Here is a 25,090-nt window from a genome sequence, read left to right on the forward strand (position 1 = left end):
CCAGCCTGTGGAATGTATTTTACCTACCCCTGGACTAGAGAGAGTGGCCTGTGCAGTCGATGCTATGTGAAGAAGAGCAAATACCCTGGACAAAGCAGAGGAATAAAGAGGGTAAGGAAGACCCATATGGAAGCAAGTTGTTATTCAGAAACTTAGGTCAATAAGCATTACTGGGTGTGAAAGCAAGCTGGGACTTGCACTGGGGCGATCAGAAGTAGAACAAGGTCAACTGCTTATTTCCGTCAAAGCGACCAAAATAGAGTTGATCTTAATAAGGGTTGGTGTGTGTAATTCAGTTAACTTCTGAATTTAGGATGGCTGTAATCAAGCCTCTTTCTCAGAGGACAGAGGAGTCTATTAGATGAGAGAGATGCTTGTTGCTTTACTAGGGGAGGGGTACTATTTGGAAATGTACTTTAATGGGTTTCTGGACCATGCAGTTTTGGATTCTGACCTCTTAAACGGTTGTAAAACAGGAGTTATTTTGCTAGAGTCAATAGTATTAACAATATAAAATGTGTACGTAAGAAGGGAATTAGGCCTGTTTTCCTTCAGGCTACTTTCTTCTCTAGCAAAAGGACAAGAATGTTTTGATTTACAAGATCTCCTGTCCATTGAACTATTCAAGCTCTAGGCCTATATAATGTTTTCTGGGGAATATTGACAACATTTCATTTGGTGGAGGGGTGTTGACAACTCTGTGTTACACAAAAAGATTATCGTGATGGGGTAGAAATCCATGTCAAATCCTAATCGAAATGAACAGTGACTTGCAATGTAAAGCATATACCATAAACACACACACACTAGGACATTCTTGTAGGATAAATATTCTGGGTGACTTTTTTTTTTAATGTTGCTTCAGTTGGCTCCCTTTGAAACAGCTGCAAATGCAAGACCTCAGCATTACTGACAGAGAACATTCACACTCTTTGCACATTGCATGTATTTTCATAATCTTCTTGTCTCTGGTGGATAGAACCATGGAGCATGAGTCAGGAATCATGATCTCTTCTGTTACTGATTTCCTACATGAGTTTAACCAAGTCACTCTTGCATCTTACTAAAAGAGAGAGTTATTTTTTGTAAGGCTTAATTAACATGAAACTGAGCCTTGAAGCTCATTGGGACAGTGCAAAGATACACAATCCCAAAAATTCCAACAAGAAACTCCAGTTAGGGACTCATCTAAACCAGGAGAATTTTGGTGGTATAGCTCTTCTGGTTTATTATACTAGCAAAGCACTCCAAGCTTACAGAGGCAAAGTTGTGACTTTTGCTTTCTTCCCTCTCCCTCCGTGTGTGTGTGGTGCACATGCACTAACGACAAACACACAGTTTTGCCCACCTCACAGCTATGAATGAAGTAAACTGTTATACCAAGTTCAACAGTAAGGAGCTTGCCATGGGTTGGCTGTTTTACTGTGACTATTTAGTTTGTCTGCTTTATCTTGCGCTACGAGGAAGTTAAAACGGTCCAGTTTGCTCTAAAAGAAACTCCTGCTAAATTATCAGGGTTTAGCCTCCGTTTTGACAGGATAGGCTGCACAGATGAAACAGTTGATGTGGAGCAACTGATGCATGATAAGTATCTTCCTACTTTTAATTCAGTATTATAGTTTCATTTGTCCATACCCTCAACTGCATCTACACCAGTGACTTCCGCTCGTCTAGGTGCAAGCCAGGACCCTTACCTCTTTAGACTTCCTGCTCAAGACACCTGTATCAGCAGAAGTCCGTAATATGGACCTGACTTGATGAATCAGCAAAATAACTACTCTGGTATAAGCCCATGTGGACACTTTCTGAAAGACAACAGCCATTAGGGGCATGTCCACACATGCAGACATGCGTGCTTGCAGCAGCTTGAATAGAAGCGGCACAAATTTGTGCCAGAGATTTGTGCCTCAGCACATGTGCCTGGACATGCACTTCACTGTGGAGCAATTTGTGCCACTTGGGGAAAACTGACCCTGCCCAGCTCCTTCCAGATCTGCAGCCAGGGGGAGCTAAAGGCTAGGGCCAGCTGGCCCCAGCAGTATAAAAAGCTGCCCTGGCAAGCAGCTCAGGGCTACTTGCTCTCAGAAGCTTCTGAGGCCTGGCCAGTTGACATACCGACACTAGCCCCCTGTGCCAGCTGAACTGCTGCAGTAACCCTGACCTAGAGTGGACCCTGCACCCTCTACTCACCGCAGCAATCTGGCAGTGGGGGCTGCTGCCTGATGTAACCTGCTTCCACCTGCGACAGTATGTGCTCCCTTGGACCTGCAGCCCCATGTCTGCACACCTGCTAGAACTGGATGGGGACCTCATAGCTGCCTGCGGTTTAGCATAGGCACTTCAGCAGAGCTATCTGCACCTCTGGGCCAGCTGCTAGTGGGCTGTGGCTGCACAGTTAGCTTTCATGCCTCACTGCTGCCATGTGTGCCTCCACCCTGCCATCTGGGGACCTATGACCTGGAAGATGTGCTTATTGTGCTGGCCCACTTTGAACTGTCAATGCATGTCCTTTTGACCCCAAATGGCCAGAAGATTGGCCACCTCATTTTCCCTCCAGATGGGTCCTTGGTGCCAGCTCTGGGCAGGCTCCTCTGATTGGGTCCTGCCACTTGGCTCACCTGCAGGGATTCCAGTGTTCCCTGTTTTAAAGTGGCTAATGGTCAGGCCGCAGCTGGAGTACTGTGTTCAGTTCTGGGTACTGCACTTCAGGAGGGATGTGGACAACATTGAGAGGGTCCCAGAGGAGGGCCACCTGCATGATCTGAGGACAGCAGGGCAGATCCTACAAAGAAAGGCTATGGGACCTTAACCTGTTCAGCCTTCACAAGAGAAGGCTGAGGGGGGACCTGGTGGCTGTCTATAAACTCACCGGGGGGACCAGCAGGGTTTGGGAGAGACCCTGTTCCCCCTACCACCCCCTATAATGGCCACAAATTGTTATAGAGTAGGTTTAGACTAGACATCCGAAGGCACTACTTCACAGTCAGGGTGGCTAGGATCTGGAACCAACTTCCAAGGGAAGTGGTGATGGCTCCTACCCTGGGGGTCTTTAAGAGGAGGCTTGATGTCTACCTGGCTGGGGTCATTTGAGCCCAGTTTTCTCTCCTGCCCAGGGCAGGGGGACAGACTTGATGATCTACAAGGTCCCTTTTGACCCTACTTCTATGAATCTATGAATCTATAATTCTCTGATAAAAAATCCAAAATTCATTCTTTAAAATACCCCAAAATCTGTGTTCTTCCATGATTAAAATGAAATGCCACGATATAGAAAGAGAAAGACACAGAGAGAGATCAGTTTGGAAATATTTTATTAATATATTTACAATTTTAAAGCAAGTTGGAAGCCTACCAGTACCTCCATCATCATAATAAAATACATTCTAAATACCTATATGCTTTTGGTGTTTGCTTTTGTTATTTTTATCATAGAAAAATCAGAGCTTCTCATGACCCCTTCACTAACCAGGATGTGGGGACAGCTGCCCCTGCAGCCACAGCTCCCACCAGCAGGTCCTATTCTGTTTGTCAGATGGGCATCCAGGCTGTGAAATGTGGGGGGATGTTGAGGTTTGCAGAAAGGGAGTGGGCGTGGGGTTCTTGGGTGGGTGTTTGTGTGTGGTTGTGCGTGGGGGGTGTAGGTATAGGGGGATGTGAGGTTTGTGGGTATGTGTAGGGATGTGGTGTGGCTAGGTGTGGGAGTGTGTGGGGGGATGTGGAATATGTGTATGGGTTTGGGGTTTGAGGGTGGGTGTATGGAATTTGTGGGTGGGTTTCTGGGGGGGTTGGGGAAGGGATGCCACATGCCACCCCTCCACCCCCTGTGATGCACAGCCCTCAGTGCTGGCAGCAGCAGCCAGCCAGGCAGTCAGGGCCATGGCCTGCTGCAGGCACAGTTCCACAGTAGTGCAGCATCACCTGACCTGGGGTCTGTACATGGCAAATAGGCCCAGCCCAACCCAGCCCCACCTGGCCTGCCCCACTAGTGCGCGGTTTTGGACAGGAGCTGCAGGTGTTGACCTGGTCCTATTGAAAGGCACATGCTAGCGGGGCAGTCTGGGCTGGGCCAGGTTGGGCCAACTTTGTTCATCATGTGAAGACCCGGGGTCAGGTGGCACTGTGCCTGCAGTGAGCCACAGGCCCAATGGTCTGGCTGGCTGTTGCTACCAGTAGGGGTGCACCAACAGAGATTTTTGGGGCCATTACTGATAAATGATTTTTAAGGAGGCATATTTGCCAATATCGATCTGATTTCCAATACGTAACTCTTCAGCTTGAAGAGCTAAGGGGAGGGAAGGGTGTATGTGTGTGTGGCGGGGGCAGATCAAGGTCCCTGTGGTGAGGGAGGGAATGGGGCTGGGGCTGGGGCAGGCGCTGACCAGCTGGGTCAGAGAGGGGCATGGGATAGAGCCACAAGCGGCTTGTCTGGGGGTGGGGGAGGACGTGTGCCCCCCAGATCTGTGTAGCATGGGTCAGGCTGCAGCTGTGGGCTGGGGCCAGGGTGGGCATGGGATAGAGGCACAGCTCATTGGTGGGGGGAGCAGGAAGGGAGGTGGGGGGTAGGTCTCACCAGTGCTCCTGCCACTCATCCGGAAGGATAGGGGGCACACGCTCCCAGATCTGCCCAGCCAGAAAGAGCCTGGCCCCAGCCCACCCCATGCATATCTAGGGGCACACGCGGCCCCCCCCAACATGCTCTCCTGGATAAGCAGCAGGAGCGGTGGTGGGAGCCACGAGACAAGCACTGGACAGGCCGCACACAGTGGCAGGAGCCACCCCCCTCCCTTCCTGTGCCCCCGAGATGAGCCGTGGCTCCATCCCACACCCGCCCCAGCCTGGTCTGGGCAGCCCCTGTCCCAGCTTCTGCCCCAGCCCCAACCCCACACCCTCCCTCACTGTGGGGGCCTTGATCCGCCCCCCCCACTCTTCCCCACTCCCCCTCCCTTTCCACCACTCCAGACTTACCAGCTGCATGCTGCTCTCCAAGCTGCGAACTCTGTTCCTCGCTGCCTATATGCTGTGCTGCAGCTGCGCACATGCATGGGCCATTTATTGGACAAATTATCAGCTACATAAGGCTGATTTCTGCTACAGAAAATTTTCTTTATATCAGCGCCGATCCGATATTGGACTGAAGTATTGGTGCACCTCTAGCTGCCAGTTCCAGGGACTGTGTGCCACAAGGGGAGGGCAGGTGTGTGGCACCCCCCTGAAGTCCCCACAACCCCCCCCCACAAATTCCACCCCACCCCACACCTCCTACCACTCCCCACATACCCCACAACCCCCCCACCCATGCACTCCACACCCACAAATCCCCCCAGAAACCACACAGTTCCCACAATGTCCCTGCTTATTTTTTCATAGATTTAATGGACATTAGGGCTGGAAGGGACCTCGGAAGATCGTTGAGTCCAGCCCCCTGCCCCAAGGGTAGGAAGTCAGCTAGGGTCAAGGATCCCAGCAAGATAAGTGTCTAAACATTTCTTAAAGGAGTCCAGAGTAGGTGCTTGCACCACCTCTGGTGGCAGTCTATTCCAGGCCTTGGGGACTCAGTAAAGAAGTTTTTACTTATATCCAGCCTAAAATGGTCTTGGAGGAGTTTGTGACCCTTGGATCTTGTCATCCCTTGGGGTGCTCTGGTGAACAAGCGTTCCCCCAGATCCTGATGCACGCCCCTTATATACTTATAGGCTGCCACCAAGTCACCCCTGAAACTGTGCTTTTCCAGGCTGAAGAGTCCCATGGCTCTCAGCCTCTCTTCATCAGGCCTGTTCTCTTGTCCACTGATCATGTGCATGGAGCTCCTCTGGACTCTCTCAAGCTTCTCCACATCCTTCTTGAATTGTGGAGCCCAGAATTGGATGTAGTACTCCAGTTGCAGCCTCACCAAGGCTGAGTACAGTGGGAGGATGACACCCTGAGATTTACTTGAGAAGCATCTATGGATGCAAGGGGACATCTCCTGGGTCTGGGTCATGCTGCAGCTTTACCTCCCTCCTATTTGCCCTAGCACGCTGAGGCAGCATGCTGGGGCAGCAGGGGCAACATAGAGACACTTTGGCCAGATGCCAGAGTATGGCTCTGGAGGACCCAGCCTCCGGTAGCTTCAGGGCACACTCCAGGAGCGTGCCCTGTACTGCTTTTTTTCCGTGGTTTTTTTTATATATATACCAGGATTTCCCGGTATCAAATTTAGAGTCTGCACTGCAAATATACAGTGAAAGGAACATTTTCTCACTCTTAGCATGCCTCTTGTGGTGTCTCAAACTGCTTTGAGATGTTGTAACAGGCATGTGTTCACTTGCCTGGACATGCCCTATGAGGTCAAATTGGAACTCTCCTTCTAGAATGTGCCCATGAGGGGAATTATACTGAAATTTTAACTTTTGGAGTAATTATTCCATAATATAACTAGATGGTAAGCATCCACACGTAGACAAGCCTTGAAGGTCATACTTCTGTCCTGCTTTCCTTGTTCTTAAGGGTGCAGTAAAAAGTAAGCAATGGCCCTCATTTGTTGGGGAGATTTCCTTTCACTCTTGTCTGGACTGTGTCCCTAGTATGGTTTAATAGCTCTGCTTTTCCCCCTGTCTATCCATCCTTTGTGGGGATTGTCTCATGAGGGGGGAAAAAGTATAAGGGAAGGATAGGCCAAGGATTCAGTAGCCTTGCCTTCTCCTTTCTTTCCACCCATTTCCCAAACTATAATGGAATTGGCCCTCCATAGTGCTCTCTGGTGGCTGGAAAGAAGGGAGTTTTAGTTCCTTGCACAGCAGTATAGGACTAGGACATAACCTTGCCTGCGGTGTTTATTGAACACCCTACAGTTCAGTATATTTTTATTCTAGGGTTTCAAAATAACATGGTAAAGGTCTTAGAGTGGTGGATTGTTTCCAGAAGTGCCAGGCATGATTGCTGCAAGGCTGGCAACCAGTCATCTATTATACATATATACATATGCATATATATACATACACATATGCATATATCTTTAGCTGAAGTGTGCTAACTACTAGGACAGGACAATGGTATATTTGCCTCTGGGCAGGAGACATTGTACAAACATCCGCATACAGACAGCTTCTGCTCCCACTGAAATCAAAAGTTTCATGGTTATAACTCAGAGTGGAATTTGACTCATAAGACTGTTAATTACTGTGCATTGCTTTCTTATTTCATATTTTTATTAAGGCATCACTTATCCAATCGCTTAGTTTCATGTAGAGCTGATATAACTACCAGTATTCAATTTTTTTAAAGACAAGGGAAACAAGTCAAGTCATTATGAAACCAAACAATTAAGTGAAAGAACAAAATCCATTCTAGTCACGCTGTTCCTTTCCACTCGCTTTCTTTCTCTGTTTCCTTGTGCGGCACTATCTGCTTCTCTTCCTGGTACATATGAGGCTAAGTACAGACGTTCAGGGAGATTATGGGGAAGTTAGACCAAGAGAGCTAGTGTGGGGGAGGGGGTTGGGTGATTGGGGGGCAAGCAGGCTTGGGAGGGAGAGGGGGTCTGCAGGGGGATCAGGGGACAGGCAGAGTCTGCAGGGTGGGTCTGGGGACAACTGGGATTTGTGGGGGGATCAGGAGGACAGATGGTATCTGCAGTGGGGAGCAGGCGGGGTTGGTGGGGCATTGGTGGTGTCTGGGAGGGTTTGGTGGGATCAGGGGGGCTCATGAGGTCCATGGGGAGTTTGGGGGGACCAGCGGCTATTCCATAACATCTCCCCCTGACAAACCTGCACCTCCGTTCCTCCCGCCCTTTACCCTACTGGGACTTACTTCCTTAGCTCCTGGTATTGGCAAATGCTGATTTAAAACTGGCACTGGGAGCAGCTTACAGCATGGGGATTTGGGGAGGTGAGGGGCAGCTTGTCCATGGTGGGGAGGAGGGGCCAGCAGGGCTAAAAAATAACTCAGTGCTAGAAGGGAATGTAGGAAAAGCACAGCTGTAGGACTGGGGCAAGCAGCTGGGCTTTCCCAGCCCTGGGGCCATGTTGGGAACTGTACAGAAGCTCCCAGGATGGAAAGTTAGATCAGTTTAAAAATGCCCAGCCCAGTCTAAGATAGACTACTTTGGAGTAGGGTTAATTTGGATTGGGTCAGCCATTTTTAGTCCAAACTAACCTTCCTGGAACTTCAGTACAGGTCACACTTAGATCAACCTAACTAGGGATCTAAGTGTAAGGTCTGCATCTAGCTTAACTAAGATCAGGTGGCCATCTTTATCGTGATCTAACCTCCCCCTAACTCCCTGCTTTCCTTTTTGCCCCCTGAATGTCTGCATATAGCCTGAGAGCGTAAAGTGTACCCCATTGCTAGAAAAACAGCCATATAATAATAATACCACAATAACTTTTGCAAAGGGCAATTTCTCTTTTTTATGTTTGCTTTCTATGGCATCTTCCCCCTTTCCTGGTGTCTCATTTCTTGTTGACTTTGACTGAGCTTGTAAAGCACTGTGAAATGAGGCCTGCACTTTACTTTTGCCCTATAACCTCTTCCTGTTGGCTATGCCCAGTCATTAGGTTCTCTTCAGTTGTGATATCTAGATATCTGCTGCATCTACAGAGATAGTTGAGGCATATTTTATATATATTTTCTTTTGTTAATGGACTGCTTTTTCTCCAGCTATGTAGACAAATTTTGCTGGATAATCTTAGAGATAGATAGCCCCACTGCAGTTCTTTAAAAGAAGAAATTGGAGGTATGAAAAGACTTAAAACAAAAAAGAAAACAAAAAAAGAAGCCAAACAAAAAAATAACCTCCTCACTCCCCTCCCCCCCACCCTTTCTTCCTGCTGAGGTTACTGGACAGGAAAGATAAACTGTCTAAACAGAGACGTTGTCATATTTAGTTTAAATAGGCTGAAAAACCAACTAAGTTAAAATGGAGCAAACTCCTATATGATTTAAAACTGACTTATAATGGTGCAAATTGAATGGATAAATCAGTTTTAAAACAATACAGGGATGTCCATGCAGGGATTTTAACTGGTAAGTGTCAACAAATAATTGTACCAGTTTAATATAATACCAGTATGTTTTAAATAACAGTAGCTAACCTTAGTTTAAAGATGTGCAACTAAGCAGGTATGCAAATATTTGCCTTTCTTATCTCTCTGACTATCTATGCTATTTAAATAGTGCCAATCACCATGCTAATTGGGTGCTAGTACTCCTCCCCCAAGTAAACAAAAGGATTAACCTGGCATGAAAAGAGATCACAATTGTCCAGACTAGTTTTGAAGTATCTGCCAGAGCACTGCTGAGTTCCCAGTTCAGTCTTAAATGTTACTGCCATACTGTGGGAATTAGATTAGCCTGGGGACGGCTAAATACATCTTTTTGGTGGTGGGGTTTGCCTGGAGACAGGTTTGTGAGTCCTGGGATATAACCCAGACCAGTTTTTGCACCACTTGGCATGTGGGCACTATTATTCCACCCTATGTCTGTACTATGACTGGCAGTTGTGATTGTAGTATATGTTGTCCTAACCTTGCTGGGGTATTGATAATGGTGAGGCTGCTGCTGTACCAGCCTGCTTGAGGTGCTGCATGTGTACTTGGGAAGCCTACACTGAAACCTGTAGACACAGACACTATACTCGTACCCCCAGTTACTGTGGAGACCTATTAGATAAGTGCCTGAGAGGCCAAGCATAATAAGAGTCTACACCAGTTTAGTGTAAAAAAGCTCTTACCTATTTCAGTTCATGTCTTATCTTATTTTGCAGTAACTCCCCTGTGTAGCCCTGTCAAGAAAGGGAGAGAGAAACCTCTCCATTGGTAGGGGCAGAATTAGTTTTCTAGTGTAACTGTTTTGGATGCCATTTTAAACTGTACCAACTTCCTTAATTTTGTTATGTTTGCTCTTTTACTAGAGAACTTAAGGGGAAAATTTAAAGTCAACTGTACCTTAAGGGCAAGTTAAGAAAAAAGTGATATCCTATTCTTGTAAAAAGTAAACCAGAAATTTCTAGGTTAAGAGGTTTTTCAAATTGGTTTTATTCAGTTGATTTCATTCGATACTGGCTCCCCTAAAGAATTTTGTAAGGTGCAATGGGTTCAAAAGCCACCCAGAGCTCCATGTTAAGCAAGTGGACTTAAAAAAAAAAGGAGTTGATCCTCTCAATGCTAGGCATGTTTAAGTGCATGGTTTTGTGCATAGGGGTGAATTTTACCTCTTAAAAAGAGGTGCCTATTTAATATATACAATGCCCAAACTGATATGGGGATCCCTGCAAAATATAAATATAACTTAGGGCTATTGGTTAAATGTTGTTTTCTGACTCAGCAGCTTTCTGTTTTCTTCTTTGTTACAGATTTGTTATGCAACTTTGGGCAAGTTACTGAAATTCTCTGTGGCTCTGCCTTGCTTTCCTTGTAAAATTTGAGCACTTTGGAGGAAATGTGCTGTAGAAACGCAAGGCACTACCTGCTCCATGCACAACCCTACATAGGAATACCCTGATTTCCAGGTATTTATGTACAATATAAACCCTACTAATATTAATAGACTTCATTGAATGCAGAGGACTTTCAACAGAAGGATTGTGTTGTTTTTCTGCAGGAGACTGATCTCAATTTCCTGGCTTTGGCACAACTTCTTACATATCAGTCTTGATCAAGGTCAATCTCTCTGCCACAGTTGCTTATCTGTAAACCAGAGACAATGCTTCCTGTCTCTATCTGGTCTTTTTAGACTTAATTTTGATTGGGGCCTGTATATGCTACCGGAGCATAAATAATTATCATTCGGAAGCAAATGTTCCTGAGTCCGTGTTAAAAGCAGTTGCAGTCAAAAAGCTTGGAACCTGCAAACAGTTATCGACAGGGTAGAATGTAATGTTTGCAATATCAGGTCAAATAAAGTTTCCTCTATGTGTGTGTTTCTTTGTAGTAACCTTCAAAGTTAAGCACTGCCAGCACTGTAGACTTTAATCTCTGTTTATGTACAGGACAGGTACTGTACATAGCTGTTGGTGGACAGGTACTAAAAATATGAACAGCCAAGGCAAGATCTCAGATAGGGTTTCCATGCCTGATTCCAAACATGGGATAAAGCCACCTATCACAGAAGATTAGCACAGGACAAACCCTTCAACAGTGTGGGACCTCTTAGTCTGGCGGTACTTAACTGGTCGCAGGAAAGAGTTTGTTGACACTGTACAGATCACGTATTAAAATATGTAAATCCAAGTTTAACAGATGCGGAACCAGCTTCATTACAGGTCTCTAGTAAGTTAAATCAGTTTCTGTGTAGTTAATACTGTTTGAAATACAAAAAAATTGTGACAGCTTATTTGAATGTTGTAATGAATTCACTTCAGCCTCATTCTCAACCCTTTGTGTTTTGGCTTCCTAAAAACATCTGCGTAATCACATTTATGGCAAAAAATATTTGAAGAAAACAGATTTCAAAATTGCATGAGCAGCTACTTGTGAAACCAGAAACTTAAATAAACACAGGCAAGCATTCCTACCAGCAGTACTTGCACATTCATCCAGGCATGAACTACAAACAATACTGTTACATCAGAAAATACAGATTCAATTGTCATTGGACAGGTATGAAATGAAGTTTGACATTTGACTACCAGAAGAACCAGAATGAAAAATAAAAAAATGTTCATTAAATACACAAGATAAAATCACAGTTGGGCCATGGATAGTCTGTGAGCAGAAAAAAAAAAATACTACTCTTTCTTTTAGGAAAATCCAATAAAAATTATTAAGAGGAAGTCAATGAGATTCTGTAAAAACTGTTCTTCAACTTGCATAATGTTAAAGAATAAAAATCTGTTGTAGTCAGTAGTTTATTGTGGAAGAAAAGAAATCATAAACATTGCAATCTAATGAGAAATAATTCAGAGCCAAGTTGAATATAGACGAGTATGCAGCAGCATCAATTGTTCACTGATGATCTTAAGCAAGAAAGGGGAAGGAAAATCAAATCTGAGTGGAGTCTGACATTTCCATGTCAAAAGGATCAAACAGTGCTTTATGGCAATTCTGGGAAAGCACCAGCATTCCCCTCCCTACTTCAAATATATCCTCTTGGATGGGACAGGAATTATTACTATAACTGTATCTCTGTAGTATATGCTTGTATATAATGGTTTTCATAAATAACCTATATCTTTTAAAGCATTCTGTCTCCAAACAGGGCTGCTGCATTTTCTGATGCAAAACAAAGATTTTTAGTCTATTCTCTCAATCGTTTGGTCTGAGCATTTGCCTAGAACACAGTGCCAGATGCAGTTGCTCTCAGTGGAAAGCTGACAGTTCAGGGGCAAAGATTTTTGGATGTCTGATATAAGCACCAGCTGTTTGTTCCCAGTGGCATGGGACTGCTGCTGTAAGAGCTGCAAACCAAAAGTAAAAATACAGGACTATGCTGGATGTATCCACTAACTTGAAGGCTCAGGAGAGAGCAGGGGTAGAGTGAAGTGGTGCTTGGATCTGGATCTTGCTTATGCCTAGGCTTGTCTTAAGCTTATAGATAGACAGAATCACGTGTTTAATTGCTCAGCATTGTCACCTGTTCTTGTGAAATTTTGGGGGCTCCAGATTGCTGAGAAGAGATTCTTTTTTTTCCTTTACTAAATGTTCTCAGGAAACATTTACCATCTTAAGTCACACCTGGAATGCAGCTGAAAAGCAGGCCCTTCAGAATCTACCCAGAACCAAAACCTATAGAATATTGGTTTGGATTCAGTGTTTCAAATTGACAATATCATTCCTGTCCTAATACCAGAAAAATCAAAGGGCTTCAGATGGAAGGTTCTACCTGGAAATCCTTCGGTACTTTTTATGATCAGTGAAGATATTTTAGGATCCATTGTTCGGTCACTTCATTGGATTGTCTGGGTGGCAACAAGACATCCAGTATTTCCAATGTGAAATGATGCACTGTGGGATATTATTGCTCATACTAACTGCAAGCTAGAAAATACAAGATTTCATGCATGGGAAGGGGGAGAATTTTAAGAACTCTTATCACTGCTAAATGCCCTCCCATAGCCTGATCAGTAGGATCCTTGCAGCTCAGATATTGACATTAATTTTGCTGTGTGGTACACATGGAAAAAGGAAGAGAAACCAGTATTTTTATATCATCTTGTGAGTCTGAATATATTACCATGAAGTCTAACTCTCTTTCATCCTTTTCTCTCCTCTGATAATTTATCTCTGAAACTTTTTCCTGCAGCTTACTTTGTCCTCCTTTTACCTAGGATATTCTAATTTAGGCCAGAAGAACCCAAAGCCCAACTGAGCACACACCGGCAACATGCCAGAAGCCTGAGGGATGATTCTAATTTCCATAACATGGAGCAGGTTGCAGCTGTCCTCCTCTTTAATATGGAAGTACAGCATGCAGAAACTTACAGACCTAGCATGCCCTGTGCTGTATTTGGACCTTGTGCTGTGCTCTGTATGATTTATAGCTTCCTTTCACGGGAGTTATTGCTTTTCCACTTGACATTGCTTGTACTAGAGCTTGATTATTTTTTTTGAACAGGATTATTAGGTAACGTATCTAAAAAGAGACATTCCATGTGTTAGTTAGTATATGTACCACACAAGGCTTTTTGGTGTTGGTTGGCTTGTTTGCTGAATATTGATTCACCTTGCTCCTGGAGCCTCAGTGGGTGACTCTCTCTTTAGGGCAGCATTGACCCAGTGCCCTAGCATTTAGGAGCTATGAGCTTTTGGATATGTTGTCTGTTGCATATGATACACAATTAGGTTCCTGACTTACTGGGAGACCATAAACAGTGCTTTACCACTTTTTGCAAGAGGCAGTGGTCTGATTTTTCCAGATCATCAATATGCACCCCTGCAGTAGCAATTTGCCATGGGTATTTTTCTCCCAGTTATTGACACTAATCCTAGCACTTGCAAAACTTATGTGCTTAAGTATAATTTGGACATAGAGATGTTTTGAATACACCACCCTAGATGTGAAAAGCCTGCATATGCCACATGTATTAGAACTACTATCTACAGCACGTGTACAGTTTATAAGCATCTACAATGCTTGTTGACTGGGGTGCTTCATTCCCCCCTCCCCGCCTTTCCCTCTTCCCCTGCAGTCAGCTCCAATACTGGTAGCAGTGGCTGTGACTTAATCTTGAAATAATTTGGACATTCTTACCACCCTAGTCACTAAACTAACTCAAAATAGAGGGAGAGGATACAACGGTCAAACAGCCTAACCCTTGTTTCCACTGGCAATGGCACTAGTGATTGGATTAGTGAAGGCTTATTTCTTCCTGAACAGGTTCTTTCAGAACAAATGCTTTTGACGCGATGATGGTGGGACTGAAGCTATCACTAGGCTACAGCAACCACCACTGAATACACCTGACTTTGAGGGGTGACCCTTGCACAGCTGCTCCTTCAAATGTGCCTTCTCTGCACCCCAGTGGTTGGCAGCAATGCAATTTTCTAGTGCTGATACCAATTTTCTAGTGCTGACTGTTGGAAGCATTTTTGAGATACTGAAATGCACTGAAAGCATTGCTTTTTTCTTTCAGCACTCTGCTGTAGCTTGTTTCAACAGTTTCAGGCAAACTCCAATCCAGGTAACTACATCCTACTGACTTTGGTGTCTCCCACACATCTTCAATTACATGCCGTGTCCTTTGCTTCCTATCTTACCATCCTTGTTTAACCCTGTTACACTTCTATCGTGCTCTGTTCTGGCCTGTGGCTGTCTTCCAGTGGTGGGTGAGGTGACTCCTGGAGCTGTGCAGTACTTATAAATCTGTAAAGCGGGGCTGGGTCTTTCTGAATCAAAAAACAAAACAACAACAAAAAAACCCCCAAAAAAACACAAACCAAAAAAACCCCCCATCCCACAATGAATGTGAAAGTTGTTCCTCTCTTCTGAATCAAACTATCACTGCCATGTGACTAGCGAGACCAATGAAAGGGGAAGTGAAATCCTAGCCTTTTAAAATAATTGACAAGCCTGCTTTCCAGCTAGGAGGCTGTTCAGCACCAACAGTGATTCGGGTCTCCAAAGGGGTCTGACTGAGTTTTATTAAATATTAGATCATCTCTCAACTTATGGCTTGATCTCTTCCCATAACTTATTACTGGGCATTAGGACAGCCTGCAACAACTGCAGCTGGGATCCCATTGCCTCTGTCCCTATTAGCCTTGGAACAATAATACCCGGGGGGGGGGGGGGGGGGGTGGGGGGAGAGAAAAAAAAAAGACAGGATCCTGGCCAGGCCCCAAGCTCATTGTACTCCCTCCCTGCTGGGGGTGGAGGCAGGCTACTGCCTGCCCTTGTAAATCCTAAGGAAAACTGCTGGGGGGAAGGGAGGGTTATGCTGGGCTTTAGCACCAGGACTATGTGCCTCCTGTGGTGCTGGGGGTGGAAGCCGGAGGGGCACGGCAGGGGTGCTCAGCACGGGCCTGGATGTGCGGGTTAAACAAGGGGTTGTGCCCCGGGCTCAGGCTGCGGAAGACTACAGCTCCCTTGCAAGGTGGAGGCTGGGCTGTGTCCGGCTGTGAAGAGGGCCCGGGGGAAGGGTTAAAGCCTCCTTCAGGACACAAGGACCCTGGTGGCAGCAGGGAGGGGGCAGCAGAAGGTGTCCAGCAGGTGACAGGGGTCTGTGCACTGTGCCTCAGGGCTGCCCCAGGGACTCCTGCCTCTCTCCCGCCTCCTCCGAGCAGGGCGAGCCCGGGTCCCTGCAGCCTCGGAGCCGGCGCTGGACATTCCCCGCAGCCGCCTGGGCCGGAGGGAGCGGGACTCACCGCGGCAGCTCCGAGGGCTGGCTCCGAGGGGGCCCTCGCTTCCCGCCCGGCTTCTTGCCCAGCTCCGGAGCTGGACTCCTGCTTCGCTGGGGGAGAGAGAGAGAGACTAGCTCGGAGAAGGGGGCAGAGGAAGGATAGAGTGAGGATGTAGAGGCAGAGCGGAGAAGCAGCCTGCGGGGGGAGGGGGGGCCGCGAACGTCTGCGCTGGGCCCGGGCAGGGGCAGAACCGAGCGCACCGGGCCCCGCGCACATGTAAATAGAGAGCAGCTGCTCCTCTCTGGCTCCGGCTGGCTCTTGATAGCGTTTGATTGGCTGCCAATGACATCACCCTCTCCCCCGGCCCCCCCGCGCTGGAACACTAGAGGCCAGAGAGCCGCGGCTGCGAACGCCCCCAAGCCCGGCCGGCCCCGCCCCTCCCCGCCCCGCCCGCTACCAGTGTCGGGCCCCCATTGGACGCGGGCGCCGCTCGTCCGCCCCCGCCCCGCCCCTTTCGAACCTTACATTTACACTGTAGCAAAAGAGAAAGTAACTATGTTGCAGCTGTAGATCAATGGAGCCGAGGGCAGGGGTGGGCTCAGCGCGCAGTCACTAGCTACCGCCGGCGCCGGATGCTGCAGGGACAGGCGGATTTCTGAAGTAAGTGCAAGGAGCCTTTCATTAGCCTCACGGGGGAGGGCAACTGGGATCTGCGTGTGTGTAGACACACATATGTACACATGTGTGTATGTATACACACATATCCATGTGTCTTTATGTGTATATATGTGTGTGTACGTACATGTATGCACACACGTGTGTGTATGCAGGTATGCGGTGTGTGTATATGCAGACGTGTGACGTGTGTGTATGTATGCTCGTATATGTGTGTAACGTGTGTGTGTATGTTTACACGTGTGTGTGTTGAGGGGGTGTGCACACGTACGTGCAGGACTTGTGTGCCGTGCTAGGAAAGGACATCGATCCCCGCCTCTGCCAAGCTCCGTGCTGGAGGACAGAAGGAGCCGAGAGCGGCGGGGGCTTTGGACTGTCTCTTCCGACTGACCCCGGGTGTCGCCTGTCGGTGCTGGGGCGAGGGGAGTGCTGCAGTGTGTGTCAGGCGGCGGGGACCAAAGTACGCGGAGAGCTCTGCCTGTGTGTGCTGCCTACTTCCCCGGGCGTCGCTGCTTGCTTCACCCCCCCCCCCACCTTCCCCTCCCCGCCGCCTTCCTGTGTGCCAGGTCCCGGGTGGGCGGGGAGGGGTACTTGGCCTGGCCGCGGGGTGCCCTGCTGTGCCTTGACGGCGTGGCCGGGTGTCTAGGACCCTCCGCTGCAGAGGCGCAGGCAGGGCTGCCCGACCTGGGGCTGGAGCAGAGCACACTGCGCTGCGGGAGCGGGGCTGTCTCGCCGCGTTCATGCATGTTTGGAAATAAAACTAAGTTGGCGGTTGTTTTTAATTCGGTAGCTTGGCGGGGGGCTTTTTACATGTGTTATGTATGCATGTGCAGGGCTTTGTTATACAAGGCGGGGGGTGGGGAGCCCCACTGAAGAGGGGGCGAGGGGAGAGCCGTGAAGTGCTGGAGGTCCTGGGGGCGGGGGTCGTTCCGTCCAGGTAACTCCGGGCGATCGCCGCCCCCGCCGGGGGAGTGCTGACTTATGGATGGGGGTGACGGTGATACCTCCCCCCCAAGCACACAGGCGCGCGCACACTTCACACAGGCACACACCACAGGCGTGCGTATACACTTCACACAGGCACACACAGAGAAACACATTTCACACAGGCATGCACCATATACACACCACAGCCCCCCCCCCCCCAATTGGCACATGCATCCCCCCCCCACACACACACAATCTTCCAAGGCAGCCTGTGAAATGATTTTTGCTTGAAGGGAAGAGGGGTTCCTGGCCTCCCTGCTGCCTCATGAACCTGAAGCAAGGGGCCAGGACTCCATGGAGCTGGGCAGTGCAATGCTGGGAGGGAAGGACCGCTGTGCCAAGTGCCCGCCCCCTTGAATGCATGCAGTTCACTTGTGGGTCACAGGCACTGGGAGCAGGGGCTTCAGCTGCCCCACAAGTGCAGGTCGGTTGGGGGGGGGGGTGTTAACAGTAGATGAGAGGTTAAAGGTATAGAGATGCTGTGTGTGGAGCCTGGTATCTGGAGTCTGCCTCCAGGGGTTTCTCAAGGCATGCAGGCACCTTGGAGGATCTGTCCAGGGGAGCAGAGGGGTGCAAGGCGCAGGCTGCCTCCAGGACCGCGACCTACAGCATCCTCTGCTTCTCCTGGCTGCCTGGGCTCAGAGGGGATTGTGCAAAGCCTGCTTGTATTTTGGCTGTGTGGAAAGTTGCACATCCTCCACTGCCAGCCTGAGCTGCGGTGCCTTCCTCTGTGAGTCCTGGAGTCACTTCACTCAGCCTTATCACTCAGCTGCCTGTTCCTTGTGGCCCCCAGGAACAGCTCAGCTCGGTGTGCACACAAAGGGCCTGCTCCCTCCTGGGGTGCAGCCAGGCTGGCTAAGCCTGTGGCTGCTCTGCATCGCCTTTGCATCCAGGCAAAGAGCTGAGATTTTTGCTGCAGGATTAGTATAGGGTTCCCTTTGGGAGCCCCACTGAGCTGATAACTCTTGCCAGGGCTGATCACTATCAGAACTAGCTGCTCGAAATCGCTGGGCCCTGTATGTGTCATGTGATCTTTTTTTTTTCTTTCTCTCTCTTTCCTTTCTCCCCTTGCAGATACATCTTGAGTTCTTCTTGACTTGCCAGTTTTCAGCCTCCTCATGCCTCCATCTCCATTAGACGACAGGGTAGTGGTGGCACTTTCAAGGCCAGTAAGACCTCAGGATCTCAACCTTTGTTTAGACTCTAGCTACCTTGAATCTGCTGCCTCTGCCAGTGAGAGCCACGCAAGTCTTCTCAGCACAGCTGTCGTGTCCCTAAAGGCGGCTAATCTCACGTATATGCCCTCATCCAACGGCTCTGCTCGCTCCCTGAGTTGTGGATGCAGCAGCGCCAGTTGCTGCACTGTGGCAACGTACGATAAGGACAATCAGGCCCAAACTCAAGCAAGCACCAGCAGCACCACCAACGTAGGAACCTCTGCTCCTTGCCCTGCTAACCAAATGGTCAACAATAACGAGAACATTGGCACTTTGAGTCCGTCAGGCGGTGTGGGGAGCCCAGCCTCAGGCACAACCAAGCAACTAGCTAGCATAAAAATAATCTATCCTAATGACTTGGCTAAAAAGATGACCAAATGCACCAAGAGCCACCAACAGAACCAAGGGCCTGTCATCATTGACTGCAGGCCATTCATGGAGTACAATAAAAGTCACATCCAAGGAGCCGTTCATATTAACTGTTCTGACAAGATCAGCAGAAGAAGGCTCCAACAAGGCAAGATCACTGTCTTGGACTTGATCTCCTGTCGGGAAGGCAAGGACTCCTTCAAGAGGATCTTTTCCAAAGAAATCATAGTTTATGATGAGAATACCAATGAGCCAAGCCGAGTAATGCCTTCCCAGCCGCTCCACATTGTCCTGGAGTCGCTCAAGCGTGAAGGCAAGGAACCGCTAGTTCTAAAAGGTACTTCTGTTCTTCACCCCAGAATAATCTGCTCATTTGCTTGTTTGCCATAAACTTCCCATTTCTTTCTTTTCTTTTTTTCTTTTCTTTTTTTTTTGGCAGAACCACTATGCTTTGTGTTTGTTTAGAAATCCTGTACAAACAGTCACAAGTAGGAAAGGGAATGTTGTAAGATGGGAGGAAGGCCCCTAATGTATATTATCGATAAAACATGGAACTTGTAGAGCTTGATATTGGAAGGTAGGCGTCAGTCCTCTTTTTATTTTCTGATTATTGCCCTCTTGCAGTGAAGGGGGATGGGAATGGGAAAGAGAAAGAAACTAGATTTTCTAGATTCTTGATATCTGCTTAGAATAATAATTTCCTTATGTATTTAGACTATAAATATTCATAGCAAAGGGCAAACATCCAAGAAGACGCAATCCTCTCCCCGGCTACTTTACATCATCAAATTGACCTTTTGGGGACCTTGATATTCAGTAGGGGGGGTGGGGGTTATGTTTTGGTCTTGCTTATTTTAGTCTGTACACAACTGGTCTCCTAGAAGTTTGGGTGGTGCATGCAGCAGTAAAAGGGAGAAGGAAGGACTATTTGGTTGACTGGTCTCAAGTACTAATATTGAATTATTCCATAGCGCAGTGGTTCTCAGATTCCTCTATGGAGTACTAATAGTAGCTGCACTGTGTTCCATTGGTAGCTAGCATGAAATAATTTGAGATCCAAGTTGTGCAGGATGAACTTGTTGAAGAGAGGATCTGGGAAAGAATCTTCTTGCCATGAAGGAAAAACATTTTCAAAGAACCACTGTTACAAGGCTTTTTTTTATCACTGTCTTGAAAGATGCACTCTCTTGGGCTTTGCTTTTCCTAATATTACATTCACTAGCATAACAAGGGTGGGGCAAGAGGGGCACTAGTCTCAATTTAGTGGGCACATCCTACAGAGATCTGGGTGGTGCATGCAGCAGTAATGCACCTCTCTCCAGTACTTGACATTCTTCTCTTCCCCACCCTCCTGCTGTCTGGTGCTCACCAGCATCCCTGCCCAAGGCACTAAAATGCCTCTTCTCACACAGCTGTGTTCAAAGACACTTGGCTTTTTGTTTGTTTAATTCTGGTGCTCCTAATTAGAACAGTGTTGTCACCAAAATAAAGACTTCTGTCTTGGTCATCTGAGTATTTAAAGGACATAATCTCATTCTCTTCCCTTTTCACTTTAGCCATCATTTGGCCAAACTGCACATATTAAGTTCAAATAACCTGCCCTCATAAGTCATTTCCTTTAGCCTACGAACTGTGGCCTAGAATATATGGCAGCTCAATCAGCTGCTCTGGAGCTGCTAGAAAACTAGACAGGTACAACAGAGCTAAATTAAAGTTTTTGTATTAGGCTTTACTCAACTCTGATTTTTATTAAACCTTAAAGTTGTGATCGCCTTTCTTTGTGCATTATCTGCAACTCACAGTGACACTGACTTTTTGTTTTGACAGTTGCAGCTCTTTCTCAATAGACTTGCACAGAACTCATTAGGCCACTGTGATGTTTCTTGTCTATGTAGAAGGAAGAAGAACTGCTTTGTGCAATTAAGTTTTCTTTCTGAATTCACTGGTGCTGATGATAGTCATTCTGTTTGAAACTTCCTTTCCCCTCTGTGTACAATTTGCAAACCATAATCTTGATACTCTTAAATTTTCAGGAATTAAAGTGAGAAATTATAGAAACAAAAATCAGTTTCTAAATTTCTTTGTAAAGTAGATCAAGAAATTTAAGTGACATCATATCTTGACTATACCAGAGTCCAGGGATGAAATGTGCCAATTAAGAAATATTCATATGATTTTATTTTAGTGTCATTGAAATGCTGGGCAAACAAAGCCCGAGTAGGACATTCCCTACACATTTCCTACATAACATTTCTTCTTTTCTTTTTTTTTTTTAATCCTGCCCCACCTGTGTTATGTGTGAGGCTATCTGCTGAGATTATCAGAGAGTGCTCATGACACCGTCGTCCCATACACAGTAGAAGCTCAGAAGCACGCAGTTTTAAAAATGATGAGAAGTGTTACCAGCTGTCTTAGAAGAAGACTTTAGTAGAAAAGTTTGATTTTTTTTTTTTCTTTCTTTCCCACGAATCCCCCTGTGAACTATTTCAGAAATGGAGGTAGAGGACAACAGCAGAAACACATTCACTTACATAGTTTTAAAAGCTGTGGCCTAAGGAAGCAAAATTGGCCTGGGAAAACATAGTGAGGGGAGAGAAGAGAGGAGCACTCCCATGTTAACATTTTAAACTCCTGTTCCCTCCTCTACTTCTGAAGAGGGTTTGAACAGGGTTCTGTTGAGTTGAGCCTGTTATAAAGTTACTTTTAACAAGGCTCTGCCTTAGGTTTCCAGGCCTGGGAAATGGTGGCAGAGGTGTTTGTTACTTAGTTTAATTTGTCAGATAGGATTTTTTCCCCCCTCATGCTTCAGTGCTGATGTGATGCAAGTGTGTATGTGTTTGTGTGGGGTTAGGGGTTGAAATAAAACTGAAGGTAGCATATAAAGCCTCTTTGCTTTTTATTTTAAGAGGTTTCTCTTGCTTGCTGCAATCCAGTCATAATTTATTGCTGGCCCATCTGATCCTCTGTTTGATGTTTGTAAACATTGGTTGCTAACCTTGCCGTCCAAGTTTATGTCCCCCTGATCTGGTGCCATGTTCTCCATGTTTGGTGCTGCCTGTCAACCAGGCAGCCGTGTTGCCATTTTAGTGATGCAGTGTCACATTGAGGAGAAACTGATCAGAGAACCTCAGGGCCCTCTGCCTTGGGGATTAAATTACTGCTTTAATTTACAGTTCTGATGAGAGGCCTCATTCCAATATCTGTCTTATACTTTAAATGTTGGAATCGCTCTTTAAAAGTCGCATGGACATGTTGTGCAGGCTTTACATAAACCCACTTTAACCTAACCTCCCCCAGGTTACTGTAATTAATTGGGGGTTAAACTGAGTGTTTAAATTTATTTGTAGTGGTGTTGTTAACAGGACCCCGTGAGCTGGTGCTTCAGCAAGAAGCCACATTGGTTTGTGTTTGAATCTGAAGTGTCTTTGCCTTTTTGTGTTCTGTGGGTAATGATCCTCCTCTCCCACTTCCTTTGGTTATGGGGTACATTTTTTTTTAAATTTCAAAATGAGGTTTGCATTTGATTGTTAAGCCAAACTTAAAATGCCACAATGCCTCTTGAATAATAAATGAAAACATTTCTATTTTTACAGAACTCATGAACTTTTAGGATTAATGTCAAACTGGATATAATCCTAAACTGTTCCTCCATTTTACCCAAACCAAACCTGAAGTGTCATTAGTTTTGACTGTTTACAAGCTGCAGAGTAGCCTGCTCCCACATTCTTCCACCCCTATTCCCTTTACTTTCACTGCAAGCACAGATATTAGTATCAAGTAATTAACAGACCTTTCCTGGTGGCTGACTTCCTTTGCCTGTCACCATCTTCTTCTCTCTATGTCATGCCACATGCAGAACCGATTGCAGCAGAGTCTGTCACCAGTTACTGCTAAGTCTCAATGTGCTCACACTATTTGCTTGGCCATTCATTGTTGTCTTTTTTTTTTTTTTTTTTCTCCCTCAAAGTCAGTAGATGGGGGAGGAGGGAGAAAGAGAAAAGTCAGTGACTTGGGCCTGCTTCTGCTCTCTTTGTAGCAGATGGCAAAATTGTCACTGAATTCAGTGGAAGGAAACCTGGAGTCCTGATAACCTGAATGCTGAACAGCTGTATCACCTGCTAGAACTTGATGAGAAAGGAGCATGGGGTGGAAGTCTGGAGCTAATTAAGTCAACGGTAAAACTTTCAGGAGTCTTTACTTGGGGAACAGAGGGACCTCAAGACTGCACAAGGGGGGAGTTGTCTTTTATTAGTGAATAATCCACAGACAAAACAATTAGAGCTGCATAGATAATTGCTGCTCAAGTGTTGTTTTCCATGAAATTCCATGTGAATTTACAAAATTTTTCATTTGGCCCAGATATGCAGTTTTGGGGGACGGATTAAAATAACAGCCCAAAATTTCACCCAGCCATATAAACCATGTTGGCATCGTTATGATTTTTTTTTCTTGCATCTTGTATTATCTACTTATTTTCATGGGCTTTCCCCCCTGACCCACCCTTTAAAGTTCCTGTTGATGAGGTCCTATGATTACATAAAAAATCCATCTTATTTTTAATGATTGTGGGGAAGATCTTTAAAGAAGATGAAACTGAGAAGGCATATGAAAGCATGTTTTAAAAATAATTGCAATTTTTTAAGTTGACTTGGGGGTGAGGTGGGGCTGGCTCATGAGTTTTGAAGTTTGGGGGTTCAGCAGGATTCCCTGGTTTCAGGGAGAAATCTGCAGCTTTTCACAGCGTGGTGCACAAACTGGTGGGTATGTAAACCGAAAGTGTGGCTGAAGCTCAGCTAGACTGCTATCTAATTCTTTTATTTTCTTGTTGGTTTGAGGAGCTTATTTATGCTCTATCTTCCTCTTGCTTATCAGGGAAATAAATGAAGTGTTTTCACTGTCCCTTTTGTGCCAGCGGCTCCTGCAGCCAAGCTGGTTCCAAACGTACTGGCTCTTACCTTTCCTTTGGATTAAACCAGCAAGGCTGAGAGGGGGACACTGGTGTGTGGGCAGCTCAGTGTCTCCATATACACTGACCAGGCTTGTGCACCCTGGAGACATCACTCCAGCTTTGCTTTATCTTTCAAGCAAGGATTACATTCAGTGAGCTGCTGTCTCACTTGCCATAACTCTGTTGTCTCCTGAAACAGGCAGATAGCTACTACTACTTTAGTAGTGAGTGTAAAACCTGCCAGCAAGCCACCTGGTGCTTGCTGCCATAATCTAGTAACTGCAGAACTCCTACCTAACTTGAGTGGCACTTTAACAAAGTAAAACAACAAAAACAAACCCCAAACCCAAGGACATACACACGAATACACTGTAAATAAATTAGCCATCTTCTGTTATGCCACACACACTGCAAAACACAATTTTTCACCTTCTTCCCATGTACCTAATGCTCTCAGTTCATTAAATTCACTCTTCAGCAGTCAACATACAGTCCTGTTCTGTTGCAAATATGATATAATTCTAATAATGTAAGAGCTGATCTAATCTGAATAAATGTAATTGGAGCCAAGTTTGATTTGTAATCATTGACTAAACCTAGCAAACAACAGAATATATTAATCCTTTTTACTTAGCACCTATTTTTGCTGATGGTCCCGAAGTCCTGGCCTAAGTGACTGGGTACTATACTAGGAAAAAGGTATATTTTAAATGTTGACTGACACACTTTAAAGCTAAAATTGGTCTAGTCTGTCCTAGAGATAAATTCTGACCTCTTTGAAATCAATGGCAAATCTCCTATAGGCTTCAGTTGAGTCAGAATTTCAGCTGACATGTTAAAATCAAATCTTCCTTTCCCAGTATAGGAAAGACAAGGTCCTCAATTTCAACAACCCAAACTCCCTCTATCTTAATTATATTTCTAGGTATATACTACTTTTATATCTAGGTAAACTAAGGTGATAGACATCCTCCATATCTCAAGCTAAGTTAGAGGGACATCTCTGCAGAAAAATAACTTGCTTTCTCTTTTGTGCAATACATGAAGTCCTTTTCTTATCTTCAAAATGACTGGCACCTATATTGGAATGCCCCAGCACACATTGTGGGTGTGACATCATGAGCATGCTTGAAAATAGC

General features: G+C 46.1%; 1 protein-coding gene across 1 annotated transcript in view; it reads left to right on the plus strand.

The window, feature by feature from the left end:
• Positions 1-16,302: 16,302 nt before the first annotated feature.
• DUSP10 (dual specificity phosphatase 10) overlaps positions 16,303-25,090 on the plus strand; it is a 33,010-nt gene continuing 24,222 nt past the window's right edge. Inside the window, exons 1-2 of the mRNA XM_059717727.1 lie at positions 16,303-16,415; positions 18,492-19,340. Coding sequence (XP_059573710.1) covers positions 18,536-19,340 — 805 coding nt within the window. The 5' untranslated portion in view covers positions 16,303-16,415; positions 18,492-18,535. The remainder of the gene's footprint in view (positions 16,416-18,491; positions 19,341-25,090) is intronic.

Source organism: Alligator mississippiensis, chromosome 1 (genome assembly GCF_030867095.1).
Source record: "Alligator mississippiensis isolate rAllMis1 chromosome 1, rAllMis1, whole genome shotgun sequence".
In the NCBI taxonomy this organism is placed as follows: Eukaryota; Metazoa; Chordata; order Crocodylia; family Alligatoridae; genus Alligator; species Alligator mississippiensis.